At 34.6% G+C, this 16002-nt stretch overlaps 2 protein-coding genes across 2 annotated transcripts; both read left to right on the top strand.

Annotated features, from left to right (window-relative positions):
• The first annotated feature begins 114 nt into the window (after positions 1-114).
• On the top strand, positions 115-9139 carry LOC145567148 (histone acetyltransferase GCN5-like). Its single transcript, XM_081626383.1, has 13 exons — positions 115-806; positions 2202-2266; positions 2377-2457; positions 2697-2768; positions 3243-3411; positions 4674-4717; positions 4905-5004; positions 5774-5842; positions 6583-6637; positions 7487-7605; positions 8304-8397; positions 8625-8766; positions 8859-9139. The coding sequence occupies exons 1-13, from the start codon at positions 177-179 to the stop codon at positions 8917-8919; spliced, it is 1701 nt and encodes a 566-aa protein (XP_081482509.1). The 5' UTR covers positions 115-176; the 3' UTR covers positions 8920-9139.
• Positions 9140-11107: 1968 nt separating this feature from the next.
• LOC145568207 (V-type proton ATPase subunit F-like) lies at positions 11108-15606 on the top strand. The gene is made up of 5 exons (XM_081627644.1): positions 11108-11262; positions 11533-11623; positions 12360-12441; positions 13170-13252; positions 15254-15606. Exons 2-5 carry the CDS (start codon positions 11561-11563, stop codon positions 15413-15415), a joined length of 390 nt encoding a protein of 129 aa, XP_081483770.1. The 5' UTR covers positions 11108-11262; positions 11533-11560; the 3' UTR covers positions 15416-15606.
• The last annotated feature ends 396 nt before the right edge of the window (positions 15607-16002 follow it).

The following is a 16002-nucleotide window of genomic DNA, read 5'->3' as shown; positions in this document are numbered from 1 at the left end:
TGTAAATAGTGCAAAAAGTCAAAGCGTTTTACTTGATACGGTAATATTTAGTGACGGATAAAGACATAAAGTATACAACTCAAGTGTCAAGTCCATACCTCCGCATTACCGTGAGTTGAAATCAGATTATTTCCTTCACTCCGCGTCACATCGGCTAGCCTGCCTACTGATCTGCGATGGACTCGCACCCATCTCACCTGAACCCCACCACCGCCGCTGCCGGAGCTCGTTCCCGGAGCTCACACTCGCACTCGCAATCCCAATCTCCTTCCCACTCCTCCGCCTCCGTCTCCGCCGCAACCTCCTCTCTCCACCACCACCCTCACCACAACAAACGCAAACGCCCTCCTCCTCCCACCACCATCACCAACGACGCTCTTCCTCCCTCCTCCTTCCTCTCCGCCGACACCACCGACGATCTCGACTCCATCTCCGCCGCTACTCCCGCCGATAACTCCTCCGATGACGCCGCCGCCGCTACTCCCGCCGATAACGACGACGACGATGACGACGATAATGATAACTTTCCTCCCAATGATTCCTCCTCTATTCGTACCTTTACTGCCGCTCGCCTCGACGGTGCGCCGAGGAGTACTAAGCTTAGCAAGGTTGATGGTGCTTCTGTGAAGGTTGAGGTTCCTGATTCTGCGAAAGATGGCGCGAATTCTGGTGGTGGTGCTGTTCCTGTTGGTCCTGCTAATGCGAGTGGTGTGACGGTGAAGGAGGATCCTGTCAAGAGTATTTTTACGGAGAATATTCAGACTAGTGGTGCTTATAGTGCTCGTGAAGAAGGTTTGAAGCACGAGGTATATTTGAAAATTTTATCACTATTTTCGTTAATTGCTGCAATTTTGATTAATGTATTGGAAAATTAGTTGATTGATTGGGGTGATACAGCATTTTTATGTGTACATTTTGTTAATTTCATGGCTCGAATCGAGTTGATTCATCCAGTTAGGTTATTCTGCTGTTTAAATTGGATTCATAGTTCATTGTTGCAGAATTTGGGAGCTTCATTAAAAAAAAAAAAAAAAAAAAAAAAAAAAAAAAAGACGTAAAGGAGATATATTTTACCTAGTCTTTTAACAAACTACAATGATGCTGTTGTAATGTTTGTTTCGATGGCTAATTTAACATATTTTTGGGCGCTAATGGAATGTAATTTTGGTTGGACTCCGTGGAACTAGAGGGCATCCACTTGGTGATCTTATGATGAGTATGAGCAATTAGTTAGTACTCCGTACAAAGTAACTCTGTATGATATAACAAGGTTTACTAAATGTTGGTTAAATGCTGAAAGAGATTTGCTTTTAGTGTGACTGATGTTTTGTTTGGCAATTTAGATTTGTTTGGCTCTAAATCAGTATGGATTTATCAATTAAGGTTTAATAGAAACTCAACTGTACTTATTCAGGTGTGCGTATTGCTCTCATGTGTTTTTCCAATAAATAAGTTCCTTGAAATGTTATTTAGTCAGATAGGCATTGTGATTGCTTAATGAACTGTAACTCTTCTTGTTAGCTTCTTTCAGGGTTTATTTTTAATCATTAATATTCAGGTAGCATTGTTCTTATATTATTGTGCATAATCTGCATATTGTTTTCACTCGCAAACTTGTTAACTTAATTGAACCACACTTATCTTTACTTATTAGCTCTGTACATTATATAGAATTGTTAGCTCAAACCCAAACATATGTGAACTTATTAGTGCAGAACTGAATTTATAATGTCTTTAAATGAAGATTGAACATACTGAACTAGGTTTATCTTTACTTGTTATCCGCAGAATGATTTAGTAACCTTGAATTTTAACTTTTAAGCAGTGAACTGAACTTTATTAGCCTGCTACTGAACATATTCTTAAAACTATTTTAAATTTGGCTTCATAATAATGTTTTTCTGTATGTGCAGTACCCTTATCCCTATCTGGTTGTATAAGAAAGGCTTAACCTCATTCATTATGTACAGTAGTTTAAGTCATTACTTTTAATGATCTGTTTTAGGTTGTAGACCAGATTATTACTAAAAACTGCCTATGGTTTTGGAAAAAATACCTGTATGGCTGTATCTAATAACCTTAATAAATAGTTAGGTCATGCTACACCAGCAAAGAAAACATACGGACTGTTATTTCTGTAGAAAACTGGTGTTTACATTGGTCTTGATATTCAAGCTTTACTTCTCTGGTGAATCTTGCAGGAGGAGACTGGAAAACTTAGATTCTTATGTCTTTCAAATGATGGAGTTGACGAGCATATGGTTTGGTATCTTAATATTACTCATTAGACGCTTATATGAACAAATGTTTTCATTTGTAGCTGTAAAGAAATGATGTGATGACCAATTGTTGAAATTTTTGTTTTTGGTTATTCAGGTTGATAGGGCTGAAAAATATATTTGCTAGGCAACTTCCTAACATGCCAAAGGAATACATTGTTCGTCTTGTTATGGACAGGTATATCCATATGTGTGATGTTTGCAGAGTTAACTGCAAATTTATAAATGCTCCTACAAATTTTCTATCCATAAAAGTCATAAATCTTTCTGCAAAAGATCCCTGTTCTGTTTAGAGAGGGATTGATAAAGGAAAAGGGTGAGGGAGTGGATATATTGCAAATGTGCATTTTCATTCCAGACCTTACCAAGTTGCTGATGCTTTCTAGGACATCCATTATTGTGCTGAATTTTTTGCAGAAGCCATAAATCTGTGATGGTAATCAGACGTTCGACTGTTGTTGGTGGCATCACTTATCGTCCATACAAGAGGTATATGCTAGGTTCAGGTTATTTAATTATCTTCTATTCTGGATTATGACATCATGTTCTTTATGAGAAAATGGATGATGGAGGAGAAACCAAACACTTGCCTTGATTTTGTTACTTTGCTGTGAACTTAACTTTATTCTGGTTTGATGCTGTATACAGAGTTCAACCAGTCCTACTTCAGTATACATCTGAATGTTACATAAATTCTCTTTATGAGAGAAAATTTGTTATAATTTTTTGTAAGATATTGGTGCTGTGTAACTAGGTAGATTTGTTTGACAGATTCTCAAAGGACCTTCATTGTGCTATTTTGAACTCTATTAGCATGACCTATCTATATTAGGTGCACTGATGCAAGTTCTTACAATATTCTCAATTTCCTTCTCTTGCTTTGTTGTGTGTGCAAAATCACCTTCTGCATAGGTGATTGGTTCATTTATAGCTTCTGACTGTTTTGTCTATGGTATGTTACAGCCAAAAATTTGGGGAGATAGCGTTCTGTGCTATTACTGCAGATGAACAAGTAAAAGGCTATGGCACTAGACTTATGAATCACCTAAAACAGCATGCACGCGATATTGATGGTTTAAGTCATTTTCTCACTTACGCAGACAATAATGCTGTTGGTTATTTCATCAAACAGGTACAACTATCATCCATGATTGTTTTAGTGGCATTATTGATTGAATTAGATTTAATGGTTATCCTGATCTAAGGAAACAGCAAAAGGTTCCTCCACATATGCCTTATTTCTTCATCAAAAAGAATGATTTGTATCAAACTGGCTAGAGCTCTGTTCTTCTCAGATTATTGTAAATAATTTTCAGTAAGAACAAGTTTGTTTTCAGCAAATTGAATTGTGGAAAAGTGTAAAATACAAGGGAAGACTTAAGCAAAAATAAGTTTAGTTTGGCAAAAATTAGTAAACTCAGCAAAAATTAGTTTTTTTATTATTTTTTTATTAAATAGCAATAAGCCTATAAGAAGTTTAGTTCAGCAAAAATAAGCTGAGAAGAGCCTAAGTTGGAGCCTGGAGGAATAAGATACTCTAAACATGCCTCTTGCCGTTCCATGTGTATGGTTTGTTCTAGTGTCAAGTGGAGTAGTTTAACATCCAAATGGTACATGAAAAATTAGAAATTATGATGGGTTCTGGGTCTTCTTAATTTCTTGTATAGGCCAATTTGATTTAAATGAAACTGGATGTATCTTTTAAGTATCTAATAATGTTTTCTTATCTAGCCTGTCAAGTAGTGTCATTAATGATTCTTGTGTTTCTATAGCCTGAGATTTGGACCTCTAAAATTGTGTGTTTGTGTGATTTTTTGTTGAGATTAGTGTCACTGGGGTAGACTAAGGTAAACCTGCAGATGAATGATGAATCAGCCTTCCAATGCAGGGTTTTTTGTTTTTCTATGGATCAAAAGTAAAGAACCTATACATCACATGGCTTAGCCTTATACTGAAATTTGTTGTTTTAATTGGAGAAAAAATGTTAGTGCTTATATAACTTTAAAGACAGCTTGCCATAAATACATATGGTGAAGCTTGTGTCGGACAATGAAATTCCCAACACTGTTCAACACCAACAGGTGCTAACTTTGCAAGGTGATATAAAATACCAAATTCTTATCCCTTTTCTCATGAGAACAAAACACAAAATCAAACCAAGAACAAGAAGAACCTCATACTGAACTTATGATTGTGTGATTATAATATGGGCCTCAACTGTAAAGAAGAATTGGATTCGCACTCTTGTTTGATTTAAAACTTTTTTTTTCCCTCTGGCGCTTTTCAACTGGCTGATACTGCATTTTTCTGTACTTCATCTTTTTTCTTTTTACTTTTATTTTCCTTGGAATAGTAGCTGACATTGTTCCAAACTTCCAATTTTATATTCTGTAGGGGTTTACTAAAGAAATCTCCTTGGAGAAGGACATATGGCATGGGTAAGTTTTTCAAGCTGCACCACTTGTATGTATGAGAGTTGGGAAACAAAGTTTTATAAGTAAATAAATTTTGTTCACCATCTTCCTTGTATCTCTGTCTTCTACTTTTGTCGATTGATTGGCTAATTTGTTTGGTATTTTATTTATATTTATTTATACCTTTATGTATTATTGTGTCATCCTTAAGGTACATTAAAGATTATGATGGAGGAATCCTTATGGAATGCAAAATGGATCCTAAGCTTCCATATACAGATTTGTCAACCATGATCCATCGTCAAAGACAGGTAACAAGCTTCAAACCTGCATATGTAGCTTTGGCACATTAACTCCTTCACCTCTTATGTTGTTTTCTGGTTTATAATTATTCGACAATGCCAAATGGTATAAAGCTATAAGCAACTATATAAGCTCTCCATGCCAACATTTCTCTGGTATAATGTTAAGGAGCAATTAGGATTTTATTTCTCATACAGGCATGTATTTATAGGCCATAGGTTTGCTCATTTTTGTAGCCTCAACAAAGCTTAATATACAACTAGTTAGGTATGTGCTAATCATATTTGCTAATAGGGAAAAAGGTGTAAAAAGTTATTGTTGGTAACAAGAATGAAAGTTATCATTCTTATTTCTGTATTTGGTATACACATATTAGAAAAGGGGATGGAGTGAATAAGTACCAATAACATCTGCTTTAAGTAATGATTTAATATGGAAACTATTCCTGTAGTCCCACGATTCCCACCCCCACTTTCTGAAATCTAGCCCTTCTATTGGTGATAATACTGGTTGGAGTTGATTCCCTCTCCATCCCCTAGCCATTTTCCTCTCCCTTGTACTAAGTGTATATTTTGCTGGAATCAATCCCTTGTTAGAGTAGTTTCTAGTTTCCTACTCCTGACTCCTCTTTTCCGCATACGAAATGAGCCATAAAGTACTTTCCTCGAGTGGAAAATTGCCTGTGTTAGTTTGGGATATATTAATTTAGTTTGACAGTGCTTATTCTGTTGGAATACCACATTTTCTTTAAATAACCTCATTGTTTGGGTGATGCAGGCCATTGATGAGAAAATCCGAGAGCTCTCTAATTGTCATACTATCTACCCTGGGATTGATTTTCAGAAGGTAATTACAACTCTTAACTTTTGAAAGACATGATTGCACTGAAGTGATGTTAGTCTTCGAGCCTTGGCAAATTATGCAAGGCAAAGTCACATGCCTTGTTGAAGTGAGGCGCATGTTTCCTTTAATTTTGAAAATGCTATTTTATCAAGATCATATTACTCAATCATCATGTGTGACTGACTAAATTAGCAATAGAAGTAACTATTTTTTTTAGTAATTTTTTAGGACAAAAAAAATGCATTTAGAATCACGGTTTTCCTTGTTATCACGTCACTACACAAGGGTAACTGAGATGAAAATCTAATCAGGTGTGCAGAGGCACACTACTTAATCTCAATGAGCTTCTAGGCTTCCTAAAGGCAATCATTTTTTGCGCATCATGACACTTTCTAATGAACTGCCAGAGAGGTCTAGCCTATACTATTGCCGTTCTGGCATTGAAAGATTCTGAGTTTTAAAGTTATTGAGCTGTGAAGGCGTGAGTGATTATTCTCAGGTCATGTTTGTTAGGAATTGTTCAAAGGCATTATTCTCATGGCATAAAATGAAAGAGAAAATGGAGTTTGTTGCTTATTTTGGAGACGACATTGACTTTTTTTTTTAATCATTTACTTGGTCTTAATTGTGTGTACATAGGGAACTATAAGAGACAGCTTATTTCTAAAAGTTATTTTTTCAAGTGCTGTACAATCTTTAATCATACACTCAGAATTTATCTAACTGTTTAGTATATTGTTCAGAAGGAGGCTGGTATCCCCAAAAAAGTCTTCAAAGTCGAGGATATTCCAGGATTGAGTAAGTAGGGTCAATCTTTTCTGCACTTGTGATGCATATCTCTAAACATTACGTTTTCACAACTCTTATGGTTGATGTATAATATTCTCTGATGAATTTCCTTTCTTTGAGTGTTTTGGATTCTTCTTTTAACCTACTAATTGTAAATTGTTTTGCATTGATGACCTAAATATATCAGATAACATGGGGTTATATCAACCAGTCATCCATTGTTTTCTCATATGCCCTCCATAGTTATGTATGCTCTTTTCTACCAATCCTTTCTCTGAATGTTTTAGATTCTTTTGTAGTCTTTTTTTTTTTGGGCTGTCTGTATATTTAACTAGAATATATGTCGGACCAATATCTCTGCAAGCAAAGAGAACTGTCCTGCTGTTGTACACTTAACAAGGAATGCATATAATAGTGCCTATAGAAGACTCTAGGAAGTATTTTGGATTTGTACATTATACGATTTTTGTCATAGTGTGTAATCAAAATGTACATATGGAGTACCGGCTTTCTGATTGGCTTGAAACTTGGTATTGATTATTTGATTTCATATTCTGAGCCTATGTTTTGTGTTTGTACTGGTAGTTGATTTTTGGGGTTCATGTTGCTTCTTTCTTTGTCCTTGCTTATATTCTTCAGTGTGTGAGTTGCATATTGTATACACCCACTATTTGGGGAGAATTAAAGCATTTTAAAACTAAAAACATAATCTTTCAGAAGACAACCTCAGCACCACTTGTAGAGTTACTATGTTATCAGGTCTAATGGATTTACTTTTGCAGTGATAATGTTATTAATAAAACTACACGCACACATATCGTAATTGATAATTGATCTTGTTAATATATGTTATTATAGGAGAGGCTGGGTGGACACCTGATCAATATGGACATTCAAGGTTTAAACCTTCAATTGCTTCTGGGGACAATGCCTCATATCAGAAATCTCTTACTGCGTTCATGCGCTCACTCTTGAAGGTTAGTTTCTTTGCTTGTGCATTTTTTTGCTTTCTCTGTAGCAGTGTTTGTAAAGGTTCAAGGCACTTGGGTCCTTGAGCTCTAGGTGCAATGCACGGGCATGAGGCTCACTTTTAAATTATTACAGATTCTATGCTGAAAATTTGGTTCTTTAGGTTGTAACCCAGTGAGCTTTTGTTTGTTGTAATGTGCTTTTGTATGCCTTGATGAAAATACCCATTTAGGACCTTTTCTAAATGCTTGGACACCAGCGCAAGGAGTGCCTTTTCAAGGATTATTCTGTAGTGTTGGAGTTGAACTGTCAAGCTCCTGCTTGGAATGAAAAGCATAATTTCAGCTTCAGCTGCCTTGAAGCTACTATGCTGTGGACATAGACATCTATATCTGAAACTGCTTAAAAATGTTTTTGACAATAAAGAAACTGTGCTATGGTCGTGATGTATGCTACACCTTTGCCATGGTTTACACTTGATGCTTAAAATATTGCTAAAGCCTTGCATAAATAGTAATGAATATGTTATATTTAGATAAGTTATACACGTGACCATCCTAATACCTGGCCATATAAGGAACCAGTTCCTTAAATTTTAATCTGAATGTAGTGTAACGTCCTCTCCCTGGTTTACTTCTTTTGATACTTGAATAACACTGAAGCACTGAGTAGTTTGTGATGATACATTTTCCTCTCCTTAACACAGTCTATGCAAGACCATCCTGATGCTTGGCCATTTAAGGAACCGGTTGATGCTCGTGATGTGCCTGATTATTACGATATCATCAAGAATCCCATGGGTATGAGCAATTTCTTCAAACTTCTTTTGGCATTCCAGTAATCTTTTGTTTCTAGTTGAATTAGCTGGGTGACTTGCATTGTTGCATGTTTCAACCAGACTAATTGCTATTTATAAATTCTTTAAGTTCCTTTTATCAGTAATTCAACTCTGAGCAATTGGTGGATTTTAATTATGATGTATATAGGTTTTAATACATAATGCTATATCGCAAATTTTATGATGCAGACCTGAAAACAATGTCAAAGAGGGTGGATTCAGAAATGTATTATGTGACATTTGAGATGTTTGTTGCTGATTCCCGGAGAATGTTTGAGAATGCACGCACCTATAACTCCCCAGAAACCATTTACTATAAATGTGCAACCAGGCATGTTTTTATCTGTTTAACATCATTTTCAGCTTTAGTACTGTACACTATTATCTCCCCTGGAATTTTTGTTTATCTGGTTTATTTTTCAGGCTGGAGGCACATTTCACAAGTAAAGCAAATTTGCAAGCTGGAGTCCCATTTCTCAAGTAAAGTTCAGGCAACTGTGTAATCTGATCCAAAGACACGGCCTTAGTAATGTGTATATATGCGAGATGGACATTAGTTAGAAACCCTAGATGACATACCAACTGCAGCTGTTGATGGACAATTGAACTTGTATACCATTAATATCATTGTTAAATTAGAATCCGATTGTTAAATTAGATATTGATGAAAATCTCATATTGGAAGCAGTTTATTTATTAAAACACTTGATTGTAACTTTGTAAGTTTCATCAATTAAGGGCTTGTTTGGCATCGTTTTTTATTTTTAGTTTTCAGTTTTTTTGAAAACCAAATACCAAAAACAAGAAACAAGAAAATGGTGTTCACTTTTCTGTTGTCAGTTTTCAAAATTATCATGATTTAAATAAATTTGATTATTTTTTTTATTCAATATATGACATCTATCATATGATTTTGAAAAACAAAAAAATAGAAAATCACAACAATGCCAAACAAGCCCTTTGTTGGTTTTACCTCTCAATGTTTGCTGATTTCGACAAGCTCCTAACTTCCATTAGCTTGTTCAAATTCTAGATCATCTGCATGACAGCACCATTTATTGTTTTGTCAATTTTGATTGCCTTGCAATTTACCAATGCTAGGGCTAGAAAGAGATCTTGGCAAAAGCAATTTATACTCCCATCCAGAATCAATAGCAACTACTTCCTCCATAATCTTGAATTGTTGTGCATGCCCAACGTCTCATCTCTGCAATTAAAAGGGGACTAAGTGTTGTTTTAGATCATTTGGAAAAAAAGTCATCACGTCATTGAAATAAATTGTAATCATGATTAAATTTTCTGATACGCCATCACCTAATTAACTATTACTCCGTAAGAAGCAAATAAGAATAGCTCAAGTATTAAAATGTAGTAGTAGATACTTTTGTAAAATTATTGTTGTGAAGTATACACTTATTTGAGTAATGTGACAACTAATTTCTTACTGATAGAACACTTTCAAGTAAGGTAATTTCGGTTTTGAGCCTTGACGAGGCTATATTCACCACATAATACTAATGATCAAACACATTACTCCCTCCGTTTTTAAATATTTCTCCATTTCTTCATGCGCGGAGTTTTAGGAGAAATTGGAGAAAGTAATAAAATACTCCGTATGAAGGTAGTGGGGGTAGGTGGAAGAATAAAAAAAATTGTAAAAAGCAAAAGTAGTGGAGAAAATTAGAGGAGAGAGAGCATGAAATTATTAAAATATGATTAATGGTGGGTCCACTAGGTGAGAAAAATTAATTAAATATTGTAAAAGCTTTCCAAATAAGGAAATATAGCAAGTATTTAAAAACGGCCGAAAAAGGAAAGTGAAGCAAGTATTTAAAAACGGAGAGAGTATAAATTTAGGAAATTGGGGAGTTTTGGAAAATAAAATTATTAAATTTAAACAAAAAAAAAAAAAAAAAAAAAAAAGAGAGAGAGACAAGTACTCTATAACAGTAAAATTTAGAGGTGATAAAAAAATCGGACCGGACCTTAACATGATATCTCGTGTCCAAACCCACAAAAAAGTAGCAGGATTGTTCGTCAAAGCGGGTTTTCACGCTTTTTCAAGTTGGATTTGGGTTTTTAATCAAGGGTCTGTTCTCTTCAGATTATTTTCAGTTCAGTTTTGCTCCAATAAGTTCAGTTCTGTTCTTAATTTCCTTCTCTCATAAAATACTAGTTAAAGTCCCGTGCAATGTACGGATTTTACTAAATTACTTATATAGGTACTCCGTACAACGTAAATTTAACAATTATATCCAAAAAAAAAAAATTATGGTATCCGAATATATATACTACTTATTTATGCTAATTTTTATAACAAAAATTATTTAATGTAAAATATTTATATATTAAAATATTTCCTTTAAGTTTGTATGGAAAAAATATTAATTGCTAACGTGGAAGGTGAATATTTTATAGGCTATAAATACTTTTCATGAAAGATCAACAAAAAAAAAAGGAAAGATAAATTGGAGGGAATATTAGTTTCGCTTTTAGTAATAAGTTATTGATTCAGTTCAATTCAGTTCCAATAAATTCAGCTCAGTTCAGTCAATTAAAACAGACCCCAAAAATGCGTTTTTAGATTTGCCCAAACCCGCTCTATTTTCAGGTCGACTTGGGTCGGGCTAGCGGGTTGGGCCGATGAATCACCTCTACCGTAAATGATTGAATAAGCTCTTTATATGACCCAGATGACCAGATCTATCTATCTCTGTTGCACTGTCTAAATTTCATACGAGAGAAAATCAGTGTTCATCATCATCCAAGGTCAATTTTACTTCCGAATTCCAACCATTATCCACTTTAATCAGAGCATTTATCCCAGGTTTATCTCTCCACAATTCTTGATTTTCTATTAGCTTTAATCTACATTGAGCAATTTTTTTTTTTTTTTTTTTTATTATTATTAAATTTCGATTCGATTTTATAAAATTACATTTGATGCCTAAAGTTTCATGCTTTTGATGTTTATCGCTATGTAATTCCTTCAATTTTATGCTCTTGAAAGTCTTTGAAAATTCATTATGATTTTGACGATGATATGAGTTGTATTGATTAAATCTCATAAAATTTATTATCTTTCTTTGATTTGCAGAAATTTTGGTTGTTGACCTTGTTTAACCATGTCGAATAAACCTCAAATCCCTAATAAGAATTCTGCACTCATTGCTGTTATTGCTGATGAGGTATGCTTTTTTTTTTTTCCTTTTTTTTTTTTTGGGCCCTTTGTATTTTAGGTTATGGAGGTATTAATTTTAGTTTTGATGGGGTGTAATTTTGCTGCTAAACATTTAAGAAAGATGAAAATTTGGGTTGAATGAGCATGTCAATGAGGGTTAAGTTTATTTGTGCAATTATTATCATCAAATTGAATTTGTTAATGCTTTAGCTTCAATCTTAGTGATCAATAGCTCAATGTGATATCGAGGGTGACTCGATGATACTATGGTGTTTTCTTGGAAGCATTGGTGGGATTGTGTTACTGTTATCTTAGTAATTGCAACTCAGATGCGAATCAGATGGCCTCTAAGAATTATGAATTTATGATCCTTCGTATTTTATTGCTGATTGATGATGCAAGTTGGGTTAAGATTTGTCTTATATCCTCTATTAGAGTTTTTCAATAATGATCAACTTTTTTATTGGAATTTTGTTGATTTTGAAACAAGAAATTTACATAATATAAGAGGCTAGATTTTGATCAAACTTGAATGTATTCCAAATTCGAGCTATTTGGGATGCTTCCAAATTTCTATATAAGAGACACACCGCATGGACTAATATAAAATCATGCTCTTGGGGTTGAAGCCTGTGGAGGGAAGTTGCTTACATCATGACAACCTCAAACTCTCGCTATAGTGAGATTTATATTGGATTGTTGATGTTCTTTATAAGCTTATCTTATTAATTCCTTACATGTAGGACACCATTACTGGCTTTTTGCTTGCTGGAGTTGGTAACGTTGATATCCGGAGGAAGACAAATTACCTGATTGTGGACAATAGTAAGTGCCTGAATCTTCAAAATGATATAATGCTTGTAGTCTAGTACTTTAGTGTGCTACAGTTGTAATCTCTTCTACCCTTTTCCAGCACTGAAAAATTTTGTACCTTTGTTGAATATCAACTTGACTTGCATCTAATAGCCTTTTTTCAATGCAAGAAATAGTGATCAATTCTATCTTATTGGTGAGTTGTATTCTATGTAACCTAAAAAGAAAAAAAGGGTGTTTTGTCTTTTCACCTTTGATGCATTAATTTGAAAGTGTTGACCTTTACTGTCAACTTGTAAACAAGGCCTCGATGTGAAAAGAAAAAAAAGATAAAGAAAAGAAATTTTCGGTTGTTTAAAATGTAATCATGCAATGTATTGATTCTTGTTTCCTATCATATGCTAAGCCTTTTTCGTATTATAAGAATAGTAAGATGTGGTTGTGTCAGTGTACGATATTATAGCAAAATTTTCTCAATAGTTTCAGCATTGCACTTAGTCTATTTATTTGTGGTATACTTTTGTCCCTGCTTATGACTACTCTACATTCAACCACTGTATAAGACAGGAGCTTGTGCTCCTGGACCCCAGGGCGAGCCAGACTCTATAGACATTTTATAATTTTCGTATATTAAAATTGAGTTTTTTAAGTTGCTAATCTTACTCTTGGTAAACCTTTTTTATACGAAGTAATTTGGTACTGTTATGTGTTATCTCATTGACCCTGTTTATCTTACTTAGAAACAACGGTAAAACAAATTGAAGAAGCATTTAAGGAGTTCACAGCAAGGGAGGACATAGCAATCGTATTGATCAGCCAATATGTAAGTTTCAATTGCTGATTTAAGTTATATTTATCTTTATTTGTCTAATTGTGATTGTTGTAATGATAGATGCTCCTTGACTGTTCTATTGACTGATTGACTTGTAAATGAAGTTGCATATTCTCTTCCCATTAATTACTAATTAGAGTCTCTGAGTTTTAGTTAACTTAAGTGTTACGTATTAGGGGGAAAAGAGGGGGGGGGGGGGGGGGGGGGGAGGATGATAAGAGACAAGCCCCAGCTATGGATTTAATCAAAGAAGTCTATTATGTAAATGCTCTTTCCCCCTCATTCAGTGTCTCTGCTGCTGCCCATGCACATTGATGCTGCTGCTTAAGCCAAGGCATGGGAACTGGGTACTTCTGCCCAAGTCAAGGCACGCCATGGCCTAGGCAAGGAGCATGGCATGAGGACAAGGCATAAAAAAACACCTCATCCTAAAAAAAATACACCTATTTTTGGCAATTGAGGGTAGCATGTTGGCTTGCCCACCGGCGGATCCACATTGATGCCCGGGGGGGCACGTGCTACCCCCACAAAAAAAGAAAAAAAAAAATTGCTGAAAAAAGAGTCTTTATATCTATATAAATATTATAATCTGTAATTATAGTAAATACCTTCAGCATTGCTTCAGTGGTAAGGGAGTTGGATGGGTGAAGTGGGTTTAATTTGTTCCTGAAGTTCAAGGTTCGAGACCCCTCAGCATCATTTTTTTTTTCTTTTAACTCAAATGATTTTCCACTTTCCTCCTATTTAATTAAAACAAGGATAAACTATTACTATATTTTCATGATAAATTTCTTTTTTCCGTTTTCACATTTTTTATAAACTGTCCTTATTAATATGAAATACTCTCTCCGTTATATTTTATGACATTCTTCTTATTTTCATTACATAATATTTATTTGGCCATTATTAAATCTTGTTTATAAAAGTATGAAAATTTACACTAAAATGAATATAAAATATCATATTCCATCTGTGTTTAAATAAATGAAACGTTTTGACTTTTTGCACAATTCGTCTAATTCACTTTAGCTAATATTTGTGATTTATACATAACAATAAATATAGTCATGTGGGTACTTGTTGGAACCGTCAAATTTATTAATATTCAATTGTTATAAGTTTAATTATTAAAGTTATTTTCAGTCAAAGTTTTACGTTAGCATATGTGCACAAGGAAAAATTTATACCAAAGATTTCAGTATAACTTCATATGCAACTTTGACAAAAATAAAAAATACACAGGTGGAAAGTTTATAATAGTATAATCGATATTTACAATATAATTAAATAATTAGTTATAAAAAAAAACAATGTCAATATAAATGTTTAAATTTGATTGTTAATTATTATATGACTACACAATGCATTATATCCATATTTGGCTGATTATATTATGTTACGTTACAACAATGTTATGCTTTTTCTTTTTCTTATTGTCTAGTGCTACCCCTAGTTCGGATTCCTGGATCCGCCACTGGGCTTGCCTTAGGGTGAAGGCAACAATTGGCCAAGGCAACAACTTTGCAAGGCAAGGCAACACAACTTCGCAAGGCTAGGCAAAACAAGGCATCTTAAAATATGATAAAGTGGGGTCGATCAATTACCGACACCAAATAGGTCTCTTGGGGCCCTTTGGGGACCCTTGGAAGCACTTCAATTCATAACCTTGTTGAATAAAAAATAAGTTATCTGAAGACCTAATTTAAAAAGTATAATACACGAAATCAGACCATTTTTAGGACCCTCAAGTGATGGTAAGGGAGGCATCTGAGATCATATAATGTTCTTTGGAATCATACACAACTACTCTCCCATCTTGTTATGAAGTGCTTCTATCTGATCCTTTGGTTGGTTTATCCTTTGTTTTGATTGCATGTCTGTTTAAGCATTCTGGTTTGTTGCCCCCCCCCCCCCCCCCCCCCCCTCTTCTTTCTCTCTCTCGCTCTCTCTGATTTTGGTTGCCCATAAAAAGCTTCATTTGCCCTGTTGCAGATTGCAAATATGATAAGATTCCTTGTTGATAGCTACAACAAACCAATTCCAGCAATTTTGGAGATCCCATCAAAGGACCATCCCTATGATGCTGCTCATGACTCAGTTCTTTCACGGGTGAAGTACCTCTTCTCCGCTGAATCAGCATCCAGCAGATTTTAGACAGATGTTTGTCTAAATATTGAATGCTTTGAGTTTGTAGAACTGTTCACATTTTGAGTTGATATTCCATTCTTATGTTCTCAGAATAAGGAGTGTAATTAAGTTATCACATTTGTATGTCAACCTTAAACGAGTTTGTTTCTGAACCAAACATGAATTCAGCAATCCCATATTTTATGCTCCGTTCAGCATTGGTAACCATGTTTTTATCTGTTTCAATTGTCTAATCAACCAATACATACAAGCTTTGCTTTTAGAGGGAGTGCATCGTTCAATGTATGCACTGGATGGTAATGCAGGATACATTGAAGCGGATGTGATGCATCAGAGATTGTTTTGGCCTATTAACTTAGAATTTGGCATTACATGCAATTTGGGATTACCCTTTGCCAAAAAAAAAAAAAAGAACTCAATAGGTATTTTCTTACCTCTACCAAAAAAACTGAGTCACTCATAGAACCAAATTTTCTGACAAATTTGAAGGTAATTTGGGGCAAGTTTGCAGAATTTTGTACTGTACTGAACTAATAGAAGACTACAAAAGGTATTATTACTGGAGTAAATCACTTTATAAATTATAATCCCTG

The sequence above is a fragment of the Chenopodium album genome, chromosome 11 (assembly GCF_948465745.1).
Source record: "Chenopodium album chromosome 11, dcCheAlbu1.1, whole genome shotgun sequence".
NCBI lineage: Eukaryota > Viridiplantae > Streptophyta > Magnoliopsida > Caryophyllales > Amaranthaceae > Chenopodium > Chenopodium album.
This window is presented reverse-complemented; position numbering and strand designations above follow the sequence as displayed.